Genomic DNA, 18,138 nt, shown 5'->3' on the forward strand with positions numbered 1-18,138 from the left:
AGGCAACTGCTTTTCTGAAATTTCAGAATTACTCACTTTGGGAAGGGAGAAATTTGTCTATAAAAAGAAATATTCAAAAAATTTTCTGATCATCAGCAGAGTACCATTTTAGTGCTGTAGGTGTACATATTTAGCCAAATCTATTTATTTTCCTCCTTCCTTACAAAATGTCCCCTACCCCAAATAAGGCGATTACATAGAAATAGTCTTGATATCGATCTATGTTACAGCTTCACTTTGCTCTTTCTTTGGTCTGAGAAAGATATTGGAGCTCATGTTTGGAAAAATAAAAGGATAAATTGACATGATTATTAAATTTTATTTTAAAACTTTAGAAGATGAGTGGCAGAACTCACAAAAGTTAAACTGAATCATTGAAAACCACAAAGTTGGAGAACTTTTTCTAAAAAAAGTGAATACCAAAATAACGTTTCGGACGATAATACACTTTTAGTCTCTTAAACTGTTGAGGAGAGCAAAAAGAATGCTGAAATATCTGAAGGATAAAAGTTGTATTTACAACTGTGCTAACAAATACATTGAAACAAACAAAAAGGAATGAGGAAAATATACTGTGTCTTACAGGTTAAATCCTGTTATCAATGCATATCTTTTCTATGGGACTCTTCAGGCCATCTCAATATTCAAACAACAAAACCCCATTACTAAAAGCGCTTCAACACTCCTCTGGAGCTGGCCATTACAGAATGTATCCTGCACATGGGGTATGCACGAAAGACATCCTGGAGAGACTCAGCATATCTGCAAACATGCCAACTATTTCTCTAAATTGCACTTACTGGTCTTGAACTCAATTGAGTATGGGTCAACTACAACTTGGAGCTTGTCATTTTGGGGTGGGAGAGCAACTTGAAGCCAAAGGGCACTTTGCAATAGTTAATTCATGTGGCTACAGTATATTCTGTAAGTTTCTCCTCAATGCCAAGATCTGCTGAGAATTAAAGAGCAGATGAAACTTTCTAACCAATTCCAAGAATTCATGTCATAACGGGTAATCATTACAGAGTTTATATATACTCAGTTTTCTTAGGGCCATAGATTTTATTAGAAAGGAGAAAGTACATGGCATTAATAGATCAAGCATGTGAATTCTAATAGAATACTAAATTAAGTTCTTTTTCTCTTGCTTAACAACCAATTATATCCATGGGCTGCAAAATCATATCCATGACAAAAGTTAGCATTTTGCATCGATCGTCAAAAAAAGATCAATATTTTTGCCTGAGTGTACCACTAACCTTAACCTCGAACTATTATTTTTGAACTTTCTTATAAAAGCTTCCCTTTAAATAATTTATTAATTAAAACAACGGGGAAGAGTAGTGTGAGAACCTTGGATACTTCAGCCAAGCAGCGAAAGCAACAAACAACCTGTAAACCTGCTACCTTGCCTGAATTTTTATATACTAAAATAACCCTCCTCCCTCACTTCTGCAAGGGTACCCAAAATACAGTAGCATTTCCTGGCCATCACAAGTCTCAGGTTGAATTTTCTCTGTTCTTCAATGTTCTGACAAAGGCCTCCAGGCCTGCTGCAGCTCATGCCTTTGGTTCAGACTTGCTCTCAATGAGCGAGATCTCCAGCACAGGGAAGAGTAGCTGAAAGGCGTCCTGAATATAGGAAGCACTATTTGATGCCTGTCAGGATTGAGAAAAAAGCAAAACAAAATACCAGTCACTTAAAAGAGAAAATATAACACGACAACAACAAAAAAAACAGATTAATTTTTAAAGTCTAATTGAATCTGCAGCCTGGCAAATAAGGGCAAACTTAATAATTTTGCTAAAGTTATAGGGAAAAGAATGATCGAGCTCTTAAGATGATATGATAGCACCAAAACAGAATGTCAGTATTTTTGTTCAACTTGCCCATCAGAAATAATAGCTATTCTTTGGCATCCTGCTCAAATTTGGCTTTCAAAACTTATTTATTCCTTGATTTAGTGGGTAGATCCTGTCACAGCATTTTAGTAAATTACTCAAAACGGATTTCAGAAGGATCTGATCCTACGCCAACAGGACTTCCCGTCATTGGGATAGATTTTCTTCCATAGACTTAACACAATCAGTGAACATGGGTACTCACAAATATAAACAAGGAATACTGCTGTCAAAGATTATACAGTACAGATGTATTTCTGTCTAGTACGACAAACATATTAGTGAGGAGCGTTATGGAATTATTATGCTCAAGAGTTTGCCAGACTTCATTTATACTTCGTAAGTTCTGATTTCCAAAAGAATAACAGAGTTCATTACATTAAGATAAAAATTTATAATTTCAAGGACAAGTGTCTCAAATCTGTAAGCATGAACAACCATTAAGCAACAGGGATCCCTTATCAAGTGAGTTTACCTTTTTTGGATTTACCAATGGTAAGTACGCAGTCTACATATTTAAACTTCAGTGTGACATTTGATACAGAATTTTCCAGCCAAAAGAGATCTCAGAGAGCATTTAGTAAATCTCGTATTTTGTACATAAAGAAAATGAGATTGCCAAGAAGATAAATGCCTGGTCTAGGGTCAAAGAACAAGTCAGGGAAGATCCAGGACAGGACTGGCTCCTGGCTTGCAAATTTCTTTCACCGATACCACTTGCCATCTACTAAATCACAAACTAACTTTAAAAACAAAAGTTTTCTTAAGTGGTCAAAATAATTTCTCTGACTAGTCAAGGAAAGTTGCGCAGTTAATTCCTTAATTAACAGCATTTCGTTGGTGCTGATTTTAAAAGAATCTAAAACTAAAGAAGTAAGTCTACTAGCAAAAAATTTTTTTCAAATCATATTAAAAACCTAACCAATTATCAAATATATTTTCTGACCCCCCAACTTACGTAAATGTTTTAAACAGACCATCAAACATCTAAATTATTTGCACAATTAATTTACAAGATAAGAGTTCTTAAAACATGGAATCCAGAGAGCATCACACCTGGAGGCAATATAATCCATCACGGGATCCTCTTGTAGCCCTCTTTTCCATGGACTTAAACCACCCATCCCTCCTTAAATCTAATGGACTAATGAGCATTACATAAACACAGGTACCTCTTTGACCAAACAAAGCAAATTGCTTGGCAAGGAAATGACAAAATGTTTTGTTTTGTAACATATCTCCTCTGCATACACGATAGTCCTTTAAGAAGCAGTGCTCGGCCTGGTTGTGGCTTGGTTGTAATTTCCAACCCTTCATGTTTATTCACTGGTATACAGAAGGTGTTTCAGTACTAAGAATTGTCCATTAACTGCTAAGGGTACTACTAAGTAATGACAGCCTACTGCTTCTTCCTTTGCACTTTACCCAGCAGCTTCATCTTTTATGTTTTCTCCTTAATGAATAGGAATATGCATCAAACACACACCATTTTGTTCATGTATGCATCAACATGGCTAACCTATCAATCTGGTGAAAAAAACAAAAGAGCCAATAAAGACTTAAGAAGAATTAATACAAAACACCTAGAAGGTAGAGACTTAAAAACAATCACTAACCTCTAAAAATACTGCAGTAATTAACGGATTAAGGATATCTGCCTTTTCTTTGACCTAGAATAAAGAATACAGTGTTAAATGTGCACAGATTAAAAAAACCATAAGCATGGTACAACATTTGAAACACACAAACACACACACAAACATAGAGCACAGAAAAAGTCTGCACTGAGAGATAGCAAAATGTCATCTCTGGAAGTGCTTTAAATTTCTGTGCTATACAAACTAAGAGTGTACTCCTTTGCAGTTTTTTATTGACTTTAAAAAGTATCTTCGTTTTGGAAGAGGGGGATGGGTAGTAATAGTATACTTGACCAAAAAATTTTAGAAAAATTTTAAAACAAAATATTCAAATAGGGAACATTTGCTCAAAATATTCAATGATTTTTAAGATGGGATGTTTGGAAAACATGGAACTAAATAATGCAAATGTAATACTTGCATATGTTAGCATCGTATAGTTGACTTATTGGGTTAAAGTATCTTTGTGAAACACATGAAAAGATTTGGCCTCAGAAGATTTACTTCAGGAAACCCAGAAGCTCTTTCAAAGAAGACATAAGAGGAAAAGAAAAGCTATATCACAGGATTATCCCTTTCAGGTATGATCTAAATCGAAAATAAGAAAAAGTAATTTGGTTCACACTCTTAACTAAAATAAACTTAAAGTCTCAGAATAATTTTGCTGCCACATTGATACTTACATACTTACTACAAAGTAATTTTTATTTTAATTGAGGCATAATTGACATATAACACTACAGTAGTTTCAAGTATATAACATAGTGGTTCGATATCTGCATATATTGCAAAATGATCACCACAATAAGTCTAGTTAACCTCCATCACCATACATAGCTAAAAAGATTTTTTCTATGATGAAAACTTTAAAGATTTACTCTCATAGCAACTTTCAAATGTGCAAATACAGTATTAGTCACCACACTATACATTACATCTCCATGATTTATTTTACAACTGGAACTTTGTACCTTTTGACCCTCTTTACCCATTTTGTCCACCCCCCTCCCTCTACCTCTGGTAACCACCCATCTGTTCTCTGTATCTATAAGCTTGGTTTACTACAAAGTAATTTTTTATCTGTTCATTAAAAATGTCCTTCATTTTATTTTATCCTAATTCGTGATTACTGATTTCTGAATCATCTTCCATAGTTCACACACCTTCAGTAAATTTTTACAATTCCTTAAAAACAACAACAACAACAACAACAAAACTTTAGCTTTAGCTACAACCTCCCTACTGATTGACAACTTCAAAATATGAGTTGCCAGAATCTGTAAGTAAGATGGTACTCCTTAAACATAAGTCAAACTTTGGAGTTCTTATTTTATCAAGGTCTACATTTCTAACACAGGTCTTAGAGGGCCGTACAAAATATACTGCAGACTTCATAAAAAGAGAGAACAAAAATAAGTTGCATAAATCAGATATAAACAAAGTGATCCTAAAATTCATATGGAAATGAATAAGGCCCCAAATAAACAAAAAAGCATTGGAAAAATGTTGGAAGACTTACACTTCTTGATTTTAAAACTTACTACAAAGATACATTAATCAAGACAATATGGTACTGGCATGAGGCTAGAGATCAATGAAATAGAAATAAGAGCCCCCAAATAAACCCATATGTCTATGGTCAATCGATTTTTCACAAAAAGACAAGGCAATCCAATAGGGGAAAGCTTTCAACAAATGGTGCTGAGAAAACTAGACATCTACATGCAAAAGAATGAAATTGGGCCCCCACTTAATACTCCATATAAAAACTAACTCAAAATGGATTATAGACATAAATATAAGAGCTACAATATAAAACTATTAGAAAAAAACAGGAGTAAATCTTCACAATCTTAGGTTAGGCAATAATTCTTTAGATACGATACCAAAAGTGTAAGTGACTGAAAAAAAATATTGACAATATGGACTTTGTCATTATTAAAAACTCTTGTGCAGAGACACTATCAAGAAAATGAAAAGACAACCCATGGACTGGTAGAAAAGACATGCACATCATATATTAACTTCTGATAAGGAACTTGTATCCAAACTAGGTAAAAAAAACTCCTACAACTCAATAATAAATGGCAAATAGTAAAAAATCAAGTATTATAATAATAAAGACAATAAATAAACAATCCAATTTATAAAATAATGATAAAAAGATAAGTGACCCAGTTTAAAAACAGGCAAAGGGTTCAAAAATATATTTCTCTAAAAAAGACATACAAATAGTCAACAAGCATATGAAAAGATGCTCAACATCTTTAGACATCAGGAAAAAGCAAATCAAAAACACAATGAGATACCATGTTATAACTACTAGGATGGCCAAAATTTTTTTAAAAAATAGACAAAAACAAGTGTGAGCAAGGATGTGGAGAAATTAGAACCCTCATCGCTGGCAAGAATGTGAAACAGTGCAGCCACTATGGAAAAGTCTGGAAGTTGTCTGTATCAGCCATATGATCCAGCAAGTCCACTCCTATCTATCCACCCAAGAGAAATGAAAACATACATGCATGTTCATAGTAACATTATTCATTAGAGCCAAAAAGTGGAAACAATCCAAGTATCTATCAATTTATGAACAGATAAATACAATATGATATACAAATATATGTATATCCATAAAAGAGAGTATTAGTTGGTAATAAAAGCGAAGTACTGATACAATGTGGATGAATCTCAAAAACATTATACTAAGTGAAAGAAATCAAACACAAAATACTACATATTATTGTACGATCCATATTAAAGATCCAGAATAAACAAACCTATAGACAGAAAGTAGATTAGTGTTGCTTAGGGCTAGAAGAGTGTGAAGGAGAAGAGAATGGGGAGTGACTACTAAGTTATGAGATTTTCTGGAGAATGATGAAAATGGTCTAAAATTGGATTATGGTGATGGTTGCACAACTCTGTAAATACACTAAAAAACCATTGATTTGTACACTTTAAATGGGCAAATCTTATGGTATATAAACTATATCTTAATAAAGCTGTTTTAAAAACAAAACAAAACCGACGTTAGCCCAATAAGAGGCATGAATTCTTACCCCGGCAGTTGTTAGGCAGGTGGTGAACTCTTTAGACAGAGAGGACAACTCTTTACACAATACAATTGTCACCCTAGAAGAGAAGGGAGAAAAGTCAGGAGGGTTCCTTTGTTTTTCTTTCTCTCTCTTTTTTTTAAAAATAAGCTATATTTAACAAATGTCAGAAGAAAACTAAATGTGAAATAAAGCTTTAAAAGGGAGTACATATGCCTAAGTCAGCTACTTAATGTATTTGGGGACCCATCTGAGTAGGCATTCATGCTACAGGAAGAGGAGATTCACTCCTTGGAAAAACATTATTCTACAAAATCTTCTAGAAAGTAATATACCTTCCAGTTAAATCAAAGGAAATAACTAAAATATATTTTAAGGGGGCAAGACAGTACTTAAAAGATACTACATTCCATTTAGAAATACTATAGTTAAAATAAATATGCATTCATTCATTCATTAAACAAATATTTACTGAAAGTCTCCTATGTGCCAGGTTCTAAGCAGTGGGGTACCAGTAAAGAAGCAAAGTCCCAGTTTTCATGGAGTCTATCTAACTTACGTGTCAATTAAGGGAGAGCCTATATATGTATATATAGATGGATATGTGTATATGTGTTTACATACACATACATACTGTACATGTATGTATATTTATATACACAGATACACATGTATGTATATTTATATACACAGGCATATATGTATATTTATATACACAGATATATAAACATACACACATACATACATACATATCCATACATATACACTAGGTGGTGATATGAGCTAAGAAAATAAAGCAAGTAAAGGATTAGGAAATAGAAGATACTATTTTAGATTGGGAGGTGAAAGAAGGCAGCAGCATTTGAGAGGAAACCTGAATTCAGTGAGGGAGTGAGCCATAACTGGAAGAGCATTTCAAGCAGTAGAAACAGCCACTTTCCCACAGAACAGGCTGCTTTGGGGTTCTGAGTCCTTCATCCTAAGGAAGTTCAAGACAAAATCAAACGCCCCTTGTGGAATGTTATAAAGGGCAGAGAAACTGTAGATGAAGAGGTCTGGAGAACATCAAAGGCCCCCCCAATCCTAACACGCTGGACACTCTCACACATAATTTTTTCCAATGAAAATTCTCATTATTAAGAGATTTATTTCTAAAGTAGTAGGTCTTTGTTTTCTCCTGTGACTACCTACATTCTATTATTTTTCAAACTTCTGTTCAAAATCAACAATATTCTGAAAAAAAAGGGATTTGGGGGCTCAGCCAGACCTAAGTTTAAATCCCAGTCTGTACAACCTTGGGAGTTTACTTAAATTCTCTTGAGTCTGCGTCTCCTCATTTTTAAAGCTGTACTAATCATTTACCTTCAGGGCTATTGTAAAAATTAGAAAGGATTCATGTAAATCCCTTAATGTGATGCCTGGCATATAACTATTATTAACAATTGAGGTTCTTAGAACTATTTTCTGTTTTTACTTATGCAAAATTCTATTCCTATTAAGACCAATAACCTCTGAAGAACTAATTTTCAGAGTATGAGGTGGTTAATAAAAAAGGGCAGATTTATATTATAGACTTATGGCTCAATGAAAGAAATACCACCCTTGGCTATTTATTAACTAAAAACTCCAAATGAAAAAGCCTCTAATATGTGATTGGTGCAGTATGAATAGCATCTTGCTGACAGGAAAGTTTCTAAAACTTTGGGAAAAAGCCAAAAAAACCCTTTCAGCAATTTGCGCCACTTAGAGGGATACTCATTACACTTACTGGGAAAGGGTTCTGCTCCTCTCTATGGCTGTCACTTCCTGCTTCTCACCATGCAGAACCAGAGCCGCTGTTTTGTGAAACAGTTCAATTGAGCAGGCAGTCAGTTCTGCTAGGCTCCGGATTGCAAATGCATGGATATCCTGGAGGGAAAAACAAAACAAAGCATAACAAAACAAAGCACTGGCTGTTTTGTTGTTGTTTTTTTCTCTCAGACGAAATGATACCACCTTGCTTCTCGCATACTGAAGGATTCAACATCTTGAAAGCAACAGAGACTAATAGCTCCCCTTTGGTAAACTTCTTCTTCCATAGTAGTAAAACAACTTTATAGCTAGACTCATAGCTGCAAAAACAGAGGCTGCCCTGAAGTTAGGTGTGACCATGTAGCTAAGTTTTAGCCAAAAGATTTAAAGTGTCTTGTAGCATGACACCACACATGTACCTTCTGTCTCTATTTCTTCACTCCTTTCATCCTCTAGTCTGGAACTAAGATGTCACTCACAATCTTGGAACACAAAGTAGAAATTATGGATGGCAGTGAAACAAAATACAAGGCACTTAAGGTCCCTGATTAGAAAGAAAAGGGAAAAAAAGCCTTATTTGCTTGGGTTACCTCTATTGAATTTTTATTGATTTGCTCCGTTTTTTCTCCTTCCAAACGGTTTTCTCCTTCTTCCTTCTCTTCTAATGGCTTGGCCAGAGCTGTCCTGATCCATTCATGGGCTGTATTTCTTGCCTAAATAAGAAAAATATTACTGTCCATCAACAACTCAATTCAGCTCACCAGGGTTACTCTGCACCTACCCGGAACGTGTTAGTATCACAGAAGTTGGTGCTTTTGTTATAGTCCGAATACAGTATGTACTGTTTTAGCATTTAACTCACTAGATTTCTCTACAACACTTAACACTGCTGCCCACTCATTCCTTCTTGAATTCTCTAATCCTTTGGTTTTCTTTAAACTGAGGTGAATTTACATACAGTAAAGTGCACAGTCCTCCGAACACAACGCAAGAAATGGGTATGTTAACGTTCATATAAAAAGAAGAAAATATATCTGCTTATCTTTAAAATATATCTCCTATCTAAAAATTAAACACAGGAAGGATATGCAAGAAAATAAGAAAGTTTAATACTTAAAAAGAGTGGGGAGAATGGAGTAAATGGGAACTGGGAGGGAGTGACCGTTCTCTGAGAATGTTTTTTGTAGTTTTTATTTTTGGAAACATGCTAATATTCTATGTATTCAAAAATTAACATAGAGAAACACCACATAAATCACAAATTCTTTTTGTAGGTTGGTTTTATAGTACTATGGGCAAAGCAATGCATTACAGGACTGAGAAAATAAGGAAATGTTCTAATGTTGGGAGACAGGGTTCTTACTATGGAAGAATAGAGATACAAACATGTAATGAGGAAAGGCAAAAAAAAGCCCTGTAGGGGTGAACTGAAATTGAAGTTATCAGTGTGAACCCATGACCTCTAAATATGAGTATGTGCACATGTGCACATACATATATATACATACTACATACACACATTTATATGTATACACATATAGGTATATGTATGGGTATATGTATGTGTTCCTGAATATATTCTCTTGCTCTGCCAACAGGGCCTAGAAGCAGAAATACCACAGAAGCAACGACCACATGTAACATCCAGGTTTTGGGCTATAATATCAAAAAGGAACCATGGTTCCTCAAAGAAATGGCTGTTTCCAGGGCTAGAATATGGAAGGTACAAGATGAGTCTAGAATATCTTGTTATGACAGAAAATAAGGAAATGGGGGCATGTCACATAGAAGTCAGTTTGAAATAATTTGAACACAAAAGTTACTAACAACAGTAATGAATTATAAACCAATGGGGGGAAAACAGAAATCCATGAAATCATACTAATAACAAATAGATAATAAATAAAGGAATAGGGGAGAAAGGAGAGCTTGTCTGAACTACAGTAGAATGCGGACAACCAACTGGTAAATGTGGAGCATGAGTGGGGGTTAAAACAACTCATTCTGCAACCATCACAGTAAAGACTGGTACAGCAAGAATCACGAGTAGATGCTAAACCTAGGAGGGAAATTATAGCATCACCAACATGTGGCCGAGGGACATCATGTGCCTCTAGGTGTGATACCTTGGGCAGGAGACATCCCTTATGAGGTCTTTAGGCTGAATGTAAGCTACTAATACCGGATTAAAAGAGACTAAAAGTATACGACAACTAAGTACAATCCATGATCTAGCTCTAATGTTAGAGGAAAAAATTTAATATAAAGGACATTATTGGGTCAGCTGACAAAACTGGAATGTGGACAAAACACATTAAACAAAGTCTAGTATCAACATTCAATTTACTGCAGTTGGTTAACTACTGTGATAATGTAAGGGAATATCCATATTCTTAGAGAGATACATATGCGTATTAAAATACTTAGGTGTAAAGTGCTGTGTTTATAATTTACTCTCAAAATAGTCCCATTAATAATAATAACAATAATTGTGTGTGTGTGTGTAGTAGGGAAATGAGGGAGTAGGGACAGGGAGAGGGAAAGAGAATACATGGGCACGCATGAAAGATTAAGCAAGTGAAGTAAAGTATTAATAATAGTTACATTTCCATAATAGGTATAAGTTTGATATTATTTCCACAACAAAAAATTACTATGATACAAGCTAGAAAGTGCTGTAGTCAAGTGTTACAGTTGAGATGAGGGAGATAAACTGCAGGGAGGTGCTCTGACAAGTTTCCTTGGAGAATGCAGCACTTTCACTGGGCGTGGGAGAACAGGCTACCACCACTTACGGATCAGATTCCTTCCCCTGGAGAACGCAAGGGAAGGTGATCAGTGTGATGACTACACACTAGCTCTCAGCTCTCCCTGACTAGGAAGCAATGTGAGTCTGCTAACTGGCTCTGAAATGATTCTCGAGATTGGGAGAGAATGAAGAGGCAGCAAGCAGCCCAAGACCAGTGAATAGTGAGTGTCCCCTGAGCTGGCACTGGCATGTATGCTCTGTGGGCACTTCACTAGAAACAGGCTCTCTCTACCCACTCCGAGCTTTCACTAAAGTCCGTCCATGATCCAGATATGTAAAGACAGCTCAGGCATCACCACCTAAGACCAAGGCCTAGGCCATGGGACTATCTCATTTCTACAAGCTAAACGGTCATTCTCTGAATCACTGGGCTCTAGGAAATGGCACCTTCCAGCTTCCTAAGACGGGGCCGCATCCTATTATCTCTGAAACATTCAGAGCCCTTAGAACAGTAAGACCTCAATAGAGGCGAGCCCACTGGTATGAAGACTGGTGAGCACTTCCGACTTTAGTTGACCAACTCTGTGGCCTAATTTAAGCTTTCAGACAAGCAAAGCATTCCAAATGAAAACAGGTGAGGATGGCAGATGTGTGTGTTCCAGGGAAGGGTGACAGGTGCAGATGTGAGTTTAGCATGTCAACCTTGAGAGCAGGAGGCAGGCAGAAGGTGTGGAACCCAGAATATATCCTCAATTCTGGTGACATCGCTGTCAGGAATTTACAATCTTACCTTCTTTATCCACTAAATCCAACTAAAAAAAAAAATGAAAATCACCAAGAAGTAATAACTTACTCTGGCAAGTTTCCCTGGTTTGGAGGAGACATGCAGCTGGGAAAAGAGCTCTGTTATCTCTTTGGTAAAGTCTTCATCCCCTAAAAAACAACAAGTCCAATGTAAAACACTGAAGAAAGACTGCTGAGGATCATGGGGGCCGGAGGGGATGGGGCAAGAGAAGGACAGGGGAGGTGTGGCAGCAGCAGTGGCCGTAGTAATAGTAACAGCAGCAGCAAGTTATACGAGTATGGTGTTTTAGTGCTTACAGAATCATGTTAGGTGTATCAATGAATTCTTTCAATAGGCTTATAAAAAGAGAGTCATTATCCCATTTTAGAGATGAAGACACTAGGGCTTGAAGAGGTTAGTTTATTTCCCCCAAATCGTGTAACAAATTAGGAGTCAAACCTTGGCCTTTCCACCTTCAGTCCAAATCCTGTGTTCTTTGTATTATATCCCAGAAGTATAAATGAAGAACTGGTAGCGTCCTAAGCTGATACTATGCACATACTTCCAAGAAGAATTTAAGTTGGGACATACATGAGTATAAGTCAGTCAGGAGAATGGGAAGAGTTTCAGGCAGAGAAAACAAGCACAAAGATCCAAGGTGAAAGAAAGCAATGCAAGAAATTTGATATGGCTGGGAGTGTCTGACTATAAGGGAAAGAAGAGGGGTAAAATGAAGCTAGGCAGGTAAGTAGGATCCAGGTAATACAGGGCCTTATAAACCATGGTGAGGAATTCAAACTTTTTATTAAGGGAATGAGGAACTGCTGAATGATTTTAAACAGAGACAGGTATGTCCGATTTCAATTTTAGAAAGATCACTTTGGCTCCTGGGTGGGGTGGATGGAAAGGGGAACAAGAAGGGAGGCAGGAAGGCGAAGGCAACAATCCAGGATCCAGGTAAAAACTAATGGTGGATAAGAAAGGAAGAGGACAAGGGATTCCAGAATGTTGGAAGGATGATAAGGAATAAGCCTGGTGTGAAACAATGGGGAAAACAAATACTCATACTTGAGAAACATACATGCAAACAGGTGAGTCAAGATCAAAAAAACAATCAACACATATAAACAAATGGCAGAAAATGCTCTCTCTTCCTCTCAGCTTACCTAAATCCTATCCAGTATCCCCTTTGAAGCCCAGCCCAAGGCCGGCTTCTCTGCACCACAGAAGGCAGAGAGAACTTGTACACGGAAATCTTCTACCACTAACAATCTGTATGAGTACTTCTTAGTCACCACTTCAGGGTTTATCAGGGCAAATCATTATTGCTTCATACCTTCTTTCTCCCCAAAATCGTTAGAAAAAAATTCTATCTGGGCTCTTCTCTCTCCATCTGCTATTTTTCGTCCTTCTCTTTTGGCATTCAAGGCAGAGAATTCAAATAGTTTAGTGATCCCAGGTATCATATGGTTTGGGAAAGCTGATCTCACTAAATGATACAACTGTAACTGATATAACTCATCTAAACAACTCCTAATAATAGCCTACTGTCTAAGAATCTAAAACTTGACTCTTAGGCAGGCATTTTGCTTTCCCAGCTAAGCTCAAAATTATGTGGGTGCAAGGGATGAATCTGAATGAATCCATACTGGGATGCATGCACCCTAAGGGGTTCACAAAATAATCCAATAGAGTGTGGGGGGGAAATGGAACTTTAATTTACATTTATCTCATTCTCTAAAAAATTCTATTTTACGGTATACTTTAGAAAGTAAATATTATTATAGTAGTGCACGTGTATAATTTACAAATATTCAAATATAGATAAACTAGGCCTAAGTGCTCAAAAACTCTTACTGCTAAAGGTTGATCAAAACGTGTGGAAATTGCTGTCATGTGTTCCCCACAGACCTGAGTATAAAAGTAGTTGCTACATTAGAATAAAAGTGTGTAAGGATGGAAAGGAGACATGGCTGGTGCCTTGGAGGGACTCAGTAGAGAGCCTGGCATGTCCCCAACCAGGAAGTCTCCTTCCAAAGCAAAGGGATCACATAGAGGAGCAAGGGCTAAGGATGCTGATAGAAAATGAAGATGACCAATGTCACCAGAACCAGGTTCTGTGGTTTTTCTCTCCCCTTTGCTACGGTATCACCACATTTTTTTTTAACCAAGATTACTGAGATGTAATTAAATATCAAGGTCAGTATTGCATTCTCAACTGAAATCACTGGGGAGGGCTGTTAGGAATGGGGCATGCAGCACTCCAGTGCTATATTTGCAGAGTCCTGATCTCTGGCAAACAGAAGAGAGAAATATCAAAGACACTAATCCATGTGTTTAGAATCTCCCTTAGAATCCTCTGAATAGAATTTAAAGATCAGGATTTTTGATTACTATCCAAAGCCAGATGTTGACTAAATTGAACAAATACTGTTAATGGCATTATGTACAAATAAATTAAGTTTATAAATAACTGGGGATTGTCACAGCAGGGCATGGTTAGGAACAATAGAGCAACTTAAGCAAATCAAAACTAATTTATGGGTTTCCTGCTAAGTAAGACTTTTTTTTTTAATTAAAGTTTATTGGGGTGACAATTGCTAGTAAAGTTACATGTGCTTTTAGGTGTACAATTCTGTAATACATCATTTATACATCATTGAGTGTTCACTACCCAGAGTCAGTTCTCCTTCCATCACCATAAATTGGATCCCTTTTACCCTCACCTACCACCCTCCTCCCCACTTACCCTCTGGTGACCACTAAACTATTGTCTGTGTCTATGAGTTTTTGTTTCTTCATTTGTTAAAATGCGGATCTTTATCTATTTACTTTCTCCATTCTAATAATGAAAATAATACTTCAGTGCTTAGTGTGTGCCACAAATTACATGTATTATTTCATTTAGTCCCTAAAACCACCCAATAGGAATTAGCATCCTCTTCTCATAGTTAAGGAAACAAAAGCTCAGTGTTAACTTCCCAACGTAGAAAGCATGGCTTAGTAAATGGCAGGCAGATCCGGATTCTGAACCCAGGTCTAACTCCAAAATCCATCCTTTTATCCACCATGCTACACTGCCTTCTCAATACCTCAAGACAGCTTTAAAAACTTACATTCAAGAATCATTTCATCTCACGACTCTTTATATAGAGTTAAGCTGTCATTTAGCAAGATGTTATATAACCAGCCAATTTGACTTCTTAGATCACAGTGCAGAACACATATGAGAACAAAACAGAAAAATCCATCTCAGTCCAAAATCCATATTCAACTTTACTTCCTTCTCTCTCAAGAAAGACTCTCCGATTCTCATTCAGAGCACTCAATTTAAACAAGATGAGTTATCCGGTTTTCCACCCATAGCAGGTTAGAAATAGAAAATAAGATGCAGAGAATATGGGAAGCAAGCTCAATGACAGTGAAGAGAATTTCAAAATGGGCAGATAAATGCACAAAAGGAAATAAAGACGCACAACTGTAAAAAGAGACATTTCTAAAAGTACAACAGTTTAGGATAACTTAATCTAGCAGTTCTCGAACATTTTGGTCTCAGGATCCCTTTACACTCTTGAAACTTTTTGAGAACCCCAGAGTCTTTTTTTAATGTAAGTTATATATCAATCAATTTTACATTAAAAATGAAAACTGAAAAGTTTGAGGTATTTATTAATTCATTAAAAATAACAATAAACCCACTAAACATAAATAACATACGTTTAAAAAAAACACAGTAGTTTCCAAAAAAGAAAAATATTAGTGATACGAGTGCCATTGTTTTAGATCTTTGCAAAACTCGTTAATGCCTAGCTTAAAGACAGCTGGATGATTTTATCTGTTTTTACATTCAATCTGTTATGACACGTTGTTTTAAGTACATGAAGAAAATACAAGATCACAAAGATATATAGTTGAAAAAGGGAGAACTATTTTAATAGCCTTTTCAGAGGATCTGCAGACCACATTTTTCAAACCACTGATTTAATGTACCACATGGGTGATTGTTCCTACCGTATTTCCCAGAAAATAAGACCTAGCCGGACAATCAGCTCCAGTGCATCTTTTGGAGCAAAAATTAATGTTAGTCTCGGTCTTATTCTACTGTACGACTCGGTCTTATTTTACTATAAGACCCGGTTTATAACATAACACAACATAACATAACACCGCGTCTTACATTAATTTTTGCTCCAAAAGACGCATTAGAGCTTACTGTCCAGCTAGGTCTTATTTTCAGGGAAACACGATCTATATCTTGATGGACTTTGACAAAATTTTTCAACTCACTTTTAATGTTTACAACTAACTGTTTCATCAAAAAAAAGCAAAGCTGTATTCACTATGTTCTACTAAAAAACAAAAAAAATCCAGTTAGTGTGTTTATATTAGAAATATTTCCGTTAAAATGTTAACATAAAATAACTCACAGCTTAAGATCCAGTTATTATTCAGAAATTAAGCTTTATGTGAACTACCTCATTCCTGATAACTTTGCAAAAATGAGTAGTTACTACTTACATTTTCTGAGGGACGCAGATATTAAAAACATGGCATTAAAAAAACAGTTTTGAAAATGAAGAAAGATCGCCTATCAGCCACATTTTGGATAACTGCCACCCTGTTTGCTTCAATACAAGATGAGGATGGGGTCACCGGAGCCACAGAGGCCTGGGAGCAGTATCCAGGGATACAAAAGCTCACAGGGATGACCAGCCAGACAGAGGCAGGAATCCATCAAGGGCTGCTCTCTAACTGAAACAGCAGGTAAAGATGGGAGTTGCAAGATTAGACTTTGACAAGCCACAAAGAGACTGGGGGGCGGGAGAGAAGACGTGCACGTAAGGCCAACTGTTCACACCTAGTTAGGTGGAAGGCCGCAGAGAATTTTACATGAACATCCTCAATGAAAAAAGTAAAATCAAGCTAGTGTATTTGGAGAGAAAATAATTTATTTTAAGGGCAACACACTGCGTATAAACACACTACATCCTTCGCACTCAGATGCTGGGTTGTCATATTACCTTTTGCCTCTTCCTCCTCTTCCTCACAAAACTCTGCTAGGGAAAATGCTTCTTTCAGTTGCTCCAATTCAAGTTTTAGAGTCTCTAATTCTTCTCCACTTAGAGAATTAAGGATGGATTTCACCTATATCGATATAATATAAAATAATTTTTTAAAGTTGTGGGAGTATAAAAGAAAACAAAAAACATTCTCACATGGAGAAAGGCTATAATAGATCCAATTAAAAGCAAAATTACGAGCCCACCAGCCAGCACAAGCTACTCTTAAGACCTTACCACAACAGGTTGCTCATGACAGAAAGATAGAATTTTTACTTCTAAAAATAATACGAGCCAGAAATGTCTGGAAATTATTAGCACTTAACAACAGCTTAGAAATTAAGGGGGAAATGAAGTAGTCTTGAATCTATTAAAAGCTAACAGGTAACTATCTAAATTGGCAGGTTAAGCCGAAGAAACTATTAATAAAAAAAAATACCAAGGTGAAGAAAAAATAACAAACGTGCTATTAGGTTCTCTTTGTTAATCGCTCCTTTTTTGTTTAAATTTAGAAAAATAACACCTGTCTCATTCTATTTCTACCAATTAGTTCAAACATTAGTTTCTCTGTTTGTTTGTTTTGGCATAGTATTTTCAGAGTCTCACACCTTCATCTGAAATACATTCCACCTTTCAACTGTACAAAAAGAAAAGAAAGTAGGCAGCATTCCTTTGCTTATAGACTGTTCCAGTTGAAATTTTTGTTTTGGAATCACCTTTATTTCACTTTCTCGGGAAAGCATCTCCAGAGCTTCTAGATGTGAAAGGCCTTGAAATTCATCAAAGAGTAGTCCATAATGATTTTTCTTGTCCCTTTCCATGGTGACCTCACTGGAGGTCCACTGCTCTTCTTTCTCCTTCGCCTCTCGTAAAACCTGAAAAAGAGATGGAGGCATTACACTGCAGCAAGTAATGAGAGCTCAAGGGTGAATTTTGAAAGTTGAAGGAAGCAAAGCTGAGATGGATAACAGTACAGAGCACTGCCGTTTAATTCTTGGCATTGCAATTCAATGTGATACGCTCAGGAGCTTCAGGAAAAAAATGATCAGACATAATTTGATCCTAGACAGGGTAAATAACACACAAGGAACGAAAGTGGTTTAAACATCAATCTAGTAAACAACTCTGAAGGGGCTTGGCATCTTGTCCTATACTTACAGGA

General features: G+C 36.3%; 1 protein-coding gene across 4 annotated transcripts in view; it reads right to left on the reverse strand.

Moving 5' to 3' along the window:
- Positions 1-299: 299 nt before the first annotated feature.
- Positions 300-18,138, reverse strand: part of FAM114A2 (family with sequence similarity 114 member A2) — a 31,204-nt gene continuing 13,365 nt past the window's right edge. For all 4 annotated transcript variants that reach the window (XM_033095996.1, XM_033095994.1, XM_033095993.1 and 1 more), the window contains 8 exons: positions 17,693-17,851; positions 16,938-17,061; positions 11,986-12,065; positions 8,974-9,096; positions 8,361-8,500; positions 6,599-6,671; positions 3,519-3,572; positions 300-1,659 (listed from right to left, as the gene is read on the reverse strand). In XM_033095996.1, the coding sequence (XP_032951887.1) occupies positions 1,561-1,659; positions 3,519-3,572; positions 6,599-6,671; positions 8,361-8,500; positions 8,974-9,096; positions 11,986-12,065; positions 16,938-17,061; positions 17,693-17,851 (852 nt within the window). In that variant the 3' untranslated portion in view covers positions 300-1,560. The remainder of the gene's footprint in view (positions 1,660-3,518; positions 3,573-6,598; positions 6,672-8,360; positions 8,501-8,973; positions 9,097-11,985; positions 12,066-16,937; positions 17,062-17,692; positions 17,852-18,138) is intronic.

Source organism: Rhinolophus ferrumequinum, chromosome 24, assembly GCF_004115265.2.
Source record: "Rhinolophus ferrumequinum isolate MPI-CBG mRhiFer1 chromosome 24, mRhiFer1_v1.p, whole genome shotgun sequence".
Lineage (NCBI taxonomy): Eukaryota > Metazoa > Chordata > Mammalia > Chiroptera > Rhinolophidae > Rhinolophus > Rhinolophus ferrumequinum.